Source organism: Neovison vison, chromosome 2, assembly GCF_020171115.1.
Source record: "Neovison vison isolate M4711 chromosome 2, ASM_NN_V1, whole genome shotgun sequence".
Taxonomy (NCBI): domain Eukaryota; kingdom Metazoa; phylum Chordata; class Mammalia; order Carnivora; family Mustelidae; genus Neogale; species Neogale vison.
The window spans coordinates 92,782,956-92,794,690 of record NC_058092.1 but is presented as its reverse complement, the minus strand read 5'-3'; the positions used below and the strand labels follow the sequence as shown (position 1 = coordinate 92,794,690).

At 42.2% G+C, this 11,735-nt stretch overlaps 1 protein-coding gene across 1 annotated transcript in view; it reads left to right on the top strand.

The window, feature by feature from the left end:
- Window positions 1-309: 309 nt before the first annotated feature.
- Window positions 310-11,735, top strand: part of LOC122900265 (calcium-binding mitochondrial carrier protein SCaMC-1) — a 49,602-nt gene continuing 38,176 nt past the window's right edge. Inside the window, exon 1 of the mRNA XM_044238800.1 lies at window positions 310-645. Within this exon, the coding sequence (XP_044094735.1) occupies window positions 463-645 (183 nt within the window). The 5' untranslated portion in view covers window positions 310-462. The remainder of the gene's footprint in view (window positions 646-11,735) is intronic.

The following is an 11,735-nucleotide window of genomic DNA, read 5'->3' as shown; positions in this document are numbered from 1 at the left end:
AGGTATGGGAGCTTGAAGTGGAGTAACCCAAGCTTCGAACTTTCTCTCCCCCTCCCCCAGCACTTAATCAGCGGAAGCCCAAAACCAAGGCCTCTGGGGGGTTTCCCCCTCGAACCTGCACCTCTGACAGCTCACGGAGAAAGAGCGGAACTCTTTCCCCAGGTCCCAACGCCCCTCCCGAGACCCACCCGCCGGCCTCTCACTTCCTGCCCTTGCCAGGCAGCTCCGGGCCCGCCCCTCCACGCCTCTCAGGGAGGCCGGCGCCCGGCGAGCTCCTCCCCGGGTAGCAGCGGGAGCGGCCACTCCCTGCGCGCCGAGCTGGGCTGGGCCGGGGTCTGCCTCTGCTCTTGCTCCCTGGACGCCTCGAAACCAGGCGGCGGCCGTCGCGCGGGACCTCGTCGCGCCCGGCAGTCCTCGTCCCCGTGACCCCCCTGGGCTGGGCCGCCCCTCGCCTCCCGGACCATGCTACGCTGGCTGCGGGGCTTCGTGCTGCCTGCGGCGGCCTGCCAGGACGCGGAGCCGCGGACGCGCTACGAGACCCTCTTCCAGAGGCTGGACCACAACAAGGACGGCGTGGTGGACATCCGCGAGCTTCAGGAGGGGCTCAAGAGCCTGGGCATCCCGCTGGGCCAGGACGCCGAGGAGGTGGGTCGCTGTGCGTCCGGGAGGGCTGCGGAGATTCTGGGCGCGGGCGGCGGAAGGCGGAACTGCGGGTTCCAGCCCGCGACTGGGTTCCGAAGCTCGGGAGTGGGGCACGGGGCCAGTTACTCCCGGAGCCGATGCGCGTCAGCCTGAAAGCCTACAGGTATTTTTCCGAATGAAATGAGTGCAGCGAACATGGTGGCCCACTGTAACAATATAAAGCGCTGTTCCATAGCACTTTGGGTAGGAATGCATCCCAGGTCCTTCACCTGCCTTTTTGCAAAATTAATCAGTAATTTTTTTTTGAGCTCTCAGACTTAAATGGGCCTCACGTTCCGTAAAAGGCTCATATTTTGCATCCCTTAGAAGCTGCTTTTGTTACACTAGCTAGTTTTGTCTAGTCTTTCAGAACTTTTGAAAACCAAAAACCAATCCTTTGTTTCTTCCAGCTTCCTGTTGAGGAGAGGCAACATTCCATTGTTTAAGACCTTCTTAAATGTCCTAACTGCATAAATTCATCTAAAGGGTTGGCCGGTCGCTGAGCAGTTTCAACTTCTCTGAGTCATTTTAATTGTGACTCTGAAGCTCAGCCCCTTTACCAGGGTGGAGATACTTGGAACCTCTCCAACTCCTCTGAAACATAAGAGGACACTATGGCATTCCCTATCCCAAGAGGGAAGGTGATTAAACTCCAATAGCCAACAACTGTTTCACAGTTATATTTTAAGCTACCCGTTCAATGTCTTTAGTAGTTCTAGGTGCCTTTAGTTTATTTACTATTTCTTATTGAGTCAGATTTAGTGAGTTACAATTTTTAGAAGACTTGTCTCCAAGGTTCGTTAATACTCAATTATGATTTTTTAGAACGTTCTGACTCTATGTGTGGTTATATGCTCTATTTCATTTCTGATATCGAGCTCCACCCCCCACACTTCAGTCTTGCCAAAGATTTGTCTACTTTATTTATCCTTTGAAATAACCAACTTTTGGTACTTTTGACTGATGTTCTCTTTTTAATTTTTTTCTCATTAATTTCTGTATATTTCCTTCTATTTTCTTTGGGTGTACTCATTTGCTCTAATTTTTTAGTTGAATGCTGATTCCTTAGTTTTGAGCTACAATATCCCTTTGATCACTTTTTTGCCTTTAAAGTCAATTAGCCAACATAGAGTACATCACTAGTTTTGGGGGTAGTGTCCAGTGATTCATTAGTTGCATATAATGTCCAGTGCCTTTCACATCATGTGCGCCCTCTTTAATTCCCATCACTCAGTTGCCCTATTCCCCCACCTACCTCGCTTTAGCGGCATTTCACAAGTTTGTATTTCTGTTTAGTTTCAAGTACTTTGTAATTTCCAAAGTGATTTCATCTTTGACCCTGAATTATTTAAATATATGCTTTAAATTCCCAAAGACCTGCTTTTTCAGTTGGTTCTTTGAAAATATGAATGAAATAGGGATGCCTGGGTGGCTCAGTGGGTTGGGCCTCTGCCTTCAGCTCAGGTCATGATCTCGGAGCCCTGGGATCCAGCCCCGCATCAGGCTCTGTGCTTGTTGGGGGGCCTGCTTCCCCACCCCCTCCCCCCCGCCTGCCTACTTGTGATCTCTTGATCTCTCTCTCTCTCTCTGTGAAATAAATAAAATCTTTTAAAAATATATGACTAAAATAGACAAGCCTCTGACAACATTAAGAAAATATGAACTCAAAATCAGGAATAAGAAATATGTTTAATTTTCCAAAATTTATATATGAACAAATTATAAATTGTATAGAATCACTCTATACAAACATACAATAGGATGGCATATATTTATCACTGTCATATATATGTATTTTATACATAAGGATAAAATGTACTTTATACATACTACACATATTTATAATATCACTCTCTCTGCTTATGATAGATATTAACTAATCCCAGCACTCTTTTCTGACTGGTGTCTTCTTCAATAAAAGGTTAGTAATGATTATTTATGGATGGTAGGAGTTGCCTTTTTACTTTTTTCTTCACAATTCTTGTATTGACATTTTTTAAAATAACTGTATATTATTATGATTAGGGGAAAAAAGAGGTTTTTGTTTTCATTTTGTTTTTATAAATACCACCTCCTCTGAGATGAGTCTTTCTGGGCCACTTTCTATGGAAGAGTTGATCACACCCTACTATGTGTAGGTCCTTGGTCTCACACAAATCATAATTTTCAGAGAGTGTTATGTTTAGTTATTGATTGTATCCTCCACTAAGACCAAGCATCTCAAAGATGAGGGTCATATCTTAGATGAGGGTCATCTAAGCACAATAATGCAAAAAGATTTAGGACTTGATTTGAAATAGCCTAAATAAGGCAGTGCCTCCTTTGAGATAATACAGAAAAAAATAGATAAAATTTAATTGTAAAGTTGTTAGTCCTTATATTTCCAGTATGTATAGGACAAGATGACCAAAAATCCTCCTACTGCAAGATATCATGAAATGCTGGATAAAATAAAATAAACACTTTTTTATGAAGACTTTATTTTTTTAAGAGCAATTTTAACTGAGAAGAAGGTACCGAGATTTCCCATACACTATATGCCCTTGCATATCACGTGCACAGCCTCCCCCATTGTCGACATCACTTAGCCAAGTGGTACCTTTTTTTAACCAAGCATGAACCTACACATCATTATCACCCAAAGCTCATAGTTTACCTGAGGGTTCACTGGTGATGTATATTCTCTGGGTTTGGATGAATGTGTAATGACATGTATCCATCATTATAATATCATAGAAGGATTTTCACTGCCCTAAAAGTCTTGTGCTCTGCCTGCCTATTCATCCTGCCATCCTGCCCCCCATTGCTGATCTTTTTCTTTGCTCCACAGGTCTTTTTTTAAGATTTTTTTTTAATTTATTTTTTATTTATTTTCAGCGTAACAGTATTCATTATTTTTGCACCACACCCAGTGCTCCATGCAATCCGTGCCCCCTCTAATACCCACCACCTGGTTCCCCCAACCTCCCACCTCCCCACCCCCCGCCACTTCAAACCCCTCAGATTGCTCCATAGTTTTGCCAGATAATCCTCTCTTACATGTATAAGAAGAGAACACTAATCAAACGGTCTGGGTTTAAATCTTGGTTCTGCTGCTAACTAGTTAACTTTGGGCAATTTCTCTCTCTCTCTCTCTCTCTCTTTTTAATGGAAGCATAGTTGACACACAGCATTACATTAGTTTGAGGTGTACAACGCAGTGACTCGACAACCCTGTTTGTTCGGCTGAGCTCACCACAAATGTAGCTCCCGTTGGTCTCCACACAACGCTGTTACAGTGCCATTGACGACATTCCCACACTGGGCCTTTCATCCCCCTGACTCACCATTCCATAACAGGAGGCCTATCCCTTCCACTCCCACTCCCCTTCACTCATTTTGTCCCTCACCCCTCTCTGTATCCTCACCCCTCTCTGAACAATTTTCTTAATCTCTCTACCTCCAATTTCCTCATTGGCCACAGAGGCAACACAAGTATCTATCCCAAAGGGTTATTGTGAAGAATAAATGAATTAAAATATGTAAAGTACTTAGAAAAATACCTGGTACCTAATAAGCAATCAGTTAGCCACTAACCTTTAAATTATTAATTACTGTTACTACAATCACTACAGAAAGAGAGATGTCAAAAACTCTATGATTATGGATTTGCCAACTTTTGTTTATAATTCTGTCAATTTTCCCTTTTATATTTAAAAAAATAGACTATATAGTGGACTATACAGGTGGTATAGTCAAATTTAGCATTTTGGTATCTTCCTGGTGAAATGCTTCTTATATAAGTACACTTTCTTGCCTACCCTTATAGCATATTTTTCAAATTCCTGAGTTATTACCAGAGTGTTGCCCTCCAACAGTCACTTCCCAGGGGGAAATCATCAGCACTGGGCTCCCACCTTGTGCAAGACATACTTCTTGCTCCATATTCCAGTCAGACTCTTTGTCAGTTGGATGATGAGTGATCCAGTTTCCAAATTCCACGTTACCACCTCTTGGGTTGGACCACTCTTGGTCAGTTCTGGTCTTCTGAGGGGCAGAAACCAAAATGGGATTGGGAATGCAAAAGATGTATTGGGAGAAATCCTTGTGAAGGGTAAGGGAGAGGCAAGAATGATGAGTTGAGGTCTTAAGACTGGACACAAATTTAACCCCTGCTAGAAGAGTTCAAGAAGGAATGATTTGGGAAGAACTTGGACTGAAGTACAGTTCTTAGAATGTCTCAACTACGGCAATAGGGGGGTTCCCGGGGGAAAATGTTATCAGTTGGGGGAATCCTATGCTATTGGCTGCCCCGTGCTGGTACCCTGCTGTGGCCAGTCGTTGGTTGGAGCAGCCCGGGGCAAGCATGGACTTGCTGGGAGTGCTGCAGCACAGGCGCGAAGGTGTTGCAGGCAGGGTGTCTGTCCTTCCGCTCTGCTCCCACGGCAGGTTCTCTCAAAGGGTGATCTGACCTGGTCACCAGAGCCCTGTCCTCGTGCCACACACATCTGCGTCTATCAGCTTGGGGAGCACTTACCTCACTATTCTCTGCCTCTTTTTCTCAGGGAGGTCAGTGGGACAAACTACAGTCCCCATGGGTTCAGTTAGTCACCAATGGTACTCTTCATTTCCCTTTTTGACTGTTTACTTTAAACTCCACTCATACTCTTCTATAATCACTGCAGGTCCTCGTGACTTTGGGTGGTGTGCCCCAAACCTTCATTTGTGAGGGGTCTGAGCTTCTCAGGCCACTGTTCTGCGTGCCCGTTCATAGCGATCACTGGGTGGCGGAGTAGCGGGCAGCGTGTATAGGGTCTCAGTGGCTCACCTGAGTCCACACCTATGCCTCTCTGTCTCCACTATGTAAAAGCAGCCCTATCTCCTGCTGACTAAGGTCAGCATATACCTACTAAGATGGTGATTTCTTTTTTTTTTTTTAATGGGCAATTATTTTTTTTCTTTTCTTTTTTTTAATTTCTTTTCAGTGTTCCAGAATTCATTGTTTATGCACCACCTCCAGTGCTCCATGCAATATGTGCCCTCCATAATACCAACCACCAGGCTCACCCAACCTCTCACCCCCCCCACCCCTCCAAAACGCTCAGTTTGTTTCTCAGAGTCCACAGTCTCTCATGGTTCATCTCCCCCTCCAATTTCCCCGAACTCACTTCTCCTCTCCATCTCCCCATGTCCTCCATGATATTTGTTATGCTCCACAAATAAGCAAAACTATATGATAACCGACTCTCTCTGCTTGACTTATTTCATTCAGCATAATCTCCAGTCCCGTCCATGTTGATACAAAAGTTGGGTATCCATCCTTTCTGATAGAGGCATAATACTCCATTGTATATATGGACCACATCTTCTTTATCCATTCTTCTATTGAAGGGCATCTTGGTTCTTTCCACAGTTTGGTGAGAGTGGCCATTGCTACTATGAACATTGGGGTACAGATGGCCCTTCTTTTCACTACATCCGTGTCTTTGGGGTAAATACCTAATAGTGCAATTGCAGGGTCATAGGGAACCTCTATTTTTAATTTCTTAAGGAATCTCCACACTGTTTTCCAAAGTGGCTGCACCAACTTGCATTCCCACCAACAGTGTAAGAGGGTTCCCCTTTCTCCACATCCCCTCCAAAACTTGTTTACTGTCTTGTTAATTTTGGCCATTCTAACTGGTGTAAGGTGACATCTCAATGTGGTTTTGATTTGAATCGCCGTGATTGCTCATGATGATGAACATTTTTTCAGGTAAGACAGTGACTTCTTTCCTTGACTGTTAGTCTCTAGGCACAAGGAATTCCAAGTGTCCAGGTGGAAGTTGTAGCTTGTAGTTCATTAGGACCCTTGCTGTATTCCCTGGCAAGAGTGTGTCCTGTTTGGGACCAGAAACTAACCCTCCAGAGCCCAGAGTTGTGGAAGTGGGAAGCAAAGAGTCTCCCAGTGGGTCACTGGGAGTGCTAATAAGTGGGACTGCTCCTGCTTCCACCTCTTGGTTCCTGGACTCCTGTATTCTCCCTGTTGAGGGCATGGAGCTCTATGGAGGTCTCTCATGTCATGTGTACTGCATCCTAAAGGCTGGCAACTCATTTTTGCCAAATATTGTCTCGATAATGCTTCCGTTATGGTTTCTGTAGGCCATTCCAGTATCCTGTGAGGATGGCTACTTCTGGGTGGTGTGATGTATGCGATGGCTAGTGGATCTCTTGGTCATAGGCCCACCTACACATCTCTTTGACTATGAAGCAGATTCCCTGGTTAGATGCTATGTTAGGTGGGGATTTCATGCCGATGGATCAGACGTTCCATAAGCCCCCAGATAGTGGTGCTCTCTAAGCCTCTATGGGCAGGAAAGGGTAAACCCTACCTGGAAGAGGTATTTGTTTCTGTGGGGGTGAGCCAGTGCCACTCCCATATAGGAGGCCTCAGTATGACTGACTTTTCACCTAGTGACTGGTTGGACTTCTTGAAGAATAGTGTCATATTGGGGGCAAAGAGGAGCCAGGTCATGAAAAACAATTTGGGCCCACTGAATGGTTTGGATTTCATGAGTAATGGGAGCATTGAGAAGTTTTAAGTAAGAGAGGGACAGAGGCTGACTGAAGTTTTAGGAAGATCACTCTGGTGGCTGTGTGGGAAATAGATGGAGGAAGAGAGGGCATTGAGGCAAACCTGGAAAATAGTACCCAACCAAATACTTGGAATTAGGATTACATGGTCATTCTTTATGGGGGAAGATTTCAAAGGTGTAGGTCAGGGGTTTGCATAATGTCAAGGATTGGGGAGATTATCTAGAAATGAGAGTATCATTTGAGCATCTACAAATGAGAACTATGAGGTGACTCTTCAAGGGAAGGCTTCAAGATAATAATTTGCATCTAAGACAGATACTTAGCTTGAAGTGAAACTCTACTAAATTTCTATCTGATTTTTTCTCCTTTCTGTGTTTCAAGCTTTCGTAATGAATTTAGCAATTAGAAGAGAGCAAATATCCATTTATGGTATAAAGAATCTTAAATGGAAAGAATATGGAAAATAAAAGTAGAGTGTAGAAAATGGGCATAAGGGATAAATAGCTAACTATTACTAAGTGTTCCAAGACTACCTGGGGACGAGAAAAGGCTTCAAAGCAAGTTTACTTTTAGAGTATTTTCTTTTTTATATTCCTCCTCCTCCTCCTTAATGTTTGTTTTTTATTGAAGACCACATTAGAGCATTCTGAAAGATAGTCCCAATGTTTGTATGTCATTTTAGGTACTCTAAGGAACACGTTTTAGAACATTAAAGAATAGAGGAAAATATCTGAATTTTAGTTTACTCACATGGAAATTGTGAGGAGAATAAGCTGATGAAGAGTGAGCAGTTTTAGCTGGAAATATGCTTATTTAGTTTCAATTTGGGCTTGGAAGAATTTGGAACAGTGAAGGCCCAAAAAAACCCAAAAAACAAAAAATTTCCCATTTGTGGAATTAAGGCAGTAAAATGAAAAAAGTGGATCTTGCCCAAGAGGATTTTACATATTTTTTTTTTCTTACTTCTCCAATCTTGACATCATTTTAGTGGTATCTCTTTTATTGTATGTGGAGGAAAAGGGGGGGCAGGTTTTGTAGGGATTCGTGTATCCAAGTTCAGACCTGGCTGACTTGATGAATGTGTTCACCTAGCCTGGTAAATTACAGGTAGTTTTACTTTTTTTTAAAGATTTTATTTATTTATTTATTTGACAGACAGAGATCACAAGTAGGCAGAGAAGCCGCAGAGAGAGAGGAGGAAACAGGCTCCCCGTTGAGCAGAGAGCCTGATGCAGGTCTCGATCCCAGGACCCTGGGATCATGATCTGAGCTGAAGGCAGAGGCTTTAACCCACCGAGCCACCCAGGTGCCCCTTGTAGTTTTTTGGGTTTTTTTTTTTTTAAGAATTACAGGTAGTTTTAAAACTAAGTTGTTATCATATCTTCATGTGCACAAATTCTCACTTTAACTTTCTTAGGAGAGATTTATCATCATAAGGGGCCTAGGACTCTTAAAACAGAATTGCTGAGAGCAAGAAGGAAAGCATCTTGGCCAATGAGTTCCATACTTCGTGTAACTCTGTGGCCTTGGTCAGGTCATCGAACCTGTGGTTTACTTTCTTTATTCTTAAAATGCAAGTATCTTCCATGACTCCTGGACAGAGCTTTTATCAAGATCCCATGTGACTGGATATGAAAGTTGATGTAAAAAAAAAAAAATCCTTTAAAATGTGCTGTCACAGGTACTAGATGATGGGCTTCTGGAGGACCCTCTGTCCCCATCAGTACTGAGTAAGTGCTGAATGATTAGGCAGTATCTGACAAGGGGTTGGACTGGCTGACCACCGGTTGATCAATCTGATACTCTGATTGTTCTGATTCTCTGTCTTAAAATTTTCTATTTACAACTACAGATGGAATAGGTTCACATACAAAAACAGTAGCTTAATAAATGTTAATTGCTTTGAGTGGATTTTCTTTTCAGGGTTTCACTCCATAGCGTAATTCCTCTGTTAACAGGAGGGACTTATTTTATTAGCATTTTTTTTTTTTAGAAACTTTAGGAATGTGATAGAGAAGTCATAGAAGTCATAAAATGTACTCAAAAATACATTTTAAGTCATCATAGCAGGGAGTTTATGGTATAAGAAAAACAATGAATTCCAAATACATTTATGTCAAATGTTCTAAAATTTACAACATCTGTACCTTTTGTGTTTTCTCCTTGTATTCTAAAATCTGATGTTATCCCTTCTTTGAGGCTCTTTATTTTGGAAAGAATGAAAAAAATGGAAGAATTCTTTCATAAGGCATAAAATACCCCTTTCACCTTGGTCGCAGTCTACCTGTTAGTCTCCTTCCCCAACCCCAACATTTTGTTTCCCCAACCAGGCCACAGCCATGGACATTTGTCTCTTTATTTTCTTCTCTCTGCTTGGCATTGTTCTCACTTCTTTTCTGCCTTGTCAGTTATTACCCATTTGTTTAAGGCTTCAGCTCACCTGTATAATTGTACCCTAGCACAGTCAGAATTATTATTTTTTAATCAACATTCAAGCTAATATGTTTGGAAATAAATATACTAACTCTCACAAGGCAACATACTGTAAGGGTGCTGCTTGACTCCTTTTGACCACTCTGAATTAAAAGATGTTATCTTTTTTTTAGTTAATTTATTTTTAAAAGATGTTATCTTTTTAAGGGTCACAAGAGTCCACTGAGAAGTCTATATTGGACAGGATCTATGAAAACAACAAGAGGATTTGTTGAGGAAGTTTGATGCCTCACTCTGGAATGCAGACCATCATATCTACATCATTCACTGGTGCAGTGTGTGTAGTGGTTATTTTTATGAGCTGCAGACTCAGACCAGGGTTCAGATGTTTTCACTGTTTGCTATACTTGTGGCCTTGAGTGAGCTATTTAATGTTTGGAAAACACAAATGTAAACTAGGAATGCTACATAGTAAGTAGTACAAATATTATATAAATCCATTCAACTAATATTTTTGGATAGTTCAAGACACTGTTCAGTGAACTGGGGTATATTAGTGAATAAGACAGATAGAGTCCCTGAATCGTGTCCTCACAACTTTGCTTATAGGAGGTGTATTTGGGTTGGTGGGGGGTAATTATAAGTAAATAAGGAACAGGATAATCTTTTTAAAAAGTGGAAAGAATTGTTGAATACAACAAAAATAGTTGCCCTTTTATTAGATGAGACTGTCAACTCTGTTTGGTTCCTTCCTATCCCTTGTGTAAAATTCTGTCAGTTTTCCTTATTACTCTGGCCCTGACTTTTGTCCTTTTTCCTTGGACCACTGGACTCTTGTGCCCTGCCTGGACGTCTCTCTCTCTTCGATGGCTCTTGGTGGCTACGTGCCTCTCTGCAGTGCACAGGGCCTCTGTGGATTGTATAGTTCTCTTGTGTGGGAGAATTCATTCTTGACTGGACCACAGCACATCTTGTGAAACAGGATTAGATGTCTGCCACTGCTCAGTTGTTCTGGGGGGAAGCGTTTATTGCAAAGCCTACAGTGGAACTTAGAACTAACTGTGGTGCAACCTCCTTCTAAAGGCAAACTGTGGATATTTCACGGACATGTGACAGACCTCTATATGTTGTCAGTACTTGACAGGATGAGTGAATAGAGAAAGAACTAACAGATAATGGCCAGATTAAATTTTCTTTGTGAATTTTCAAAAAAGAATCTATTTATTTGCTTGGAGCAGTGTTAGGTTCACAGCAAAATGAAGAAGTTACAGAGTTTCCCCATAGACTCCCTGCTCCCACACGTGAATAGCCTCCCCCATTGTCAACATCCCCCACCAGAGTGGTGCATTTGTTTTAGTTGCTAAACCTACACCAACACATCATTATCACCCAAAGTCCATAGTTTACCATAGGATTCACTTTTGGTGGTGTGCTCTGGGTTTGGACAATTGTATAATGACAATTGTATAATTTCCAGAATGTCATATGGCTAGAATCATATAGTATGTAGCCTTTTCAGATTAGCTTCTTTCACTTAGTAATATGTAATACGCACTTAAGGTTCCTTTGTCTTTTCATGGCTTGATTCTTCATTGCTTTATAGCACTGAATAATATTCCACTATCTGGATGGACCACAGTTTACTTATCCATCACCTACTGAAGGCCATCTTGGTTGTTTCCAAGTTTTGGCAATTATGGATAAAGTTGCTCTAAACATCTGTGTGCAGGAGTTTGTGTGGACGTAAGTTTTTACCTCTTTTGGGTGGACACCTAGGAGCATGGTTACTGGATTGTATGGTGAGAGTGTGTTTAGTTTTTGTAAGAAACTGCCAAACTGTCTTCCACAGTGGCTGTGCCATATTGCCTTTCCACTAGCAATGAATGAGAATTTCCTGTTGTTCCACATGAATTTTAATATTCAGCTTTTTAAAGAGTACTCCATGTTTAGGAAAATAGATTACAGAAAAAGTGGAATTTTTACTGTGAAACTACACTTCCACATTTTCAGTGGAGCAGGTGAGGGACCATAGGTCCATGTATAGGGAGGCCAGAGGCCTCAGGGAC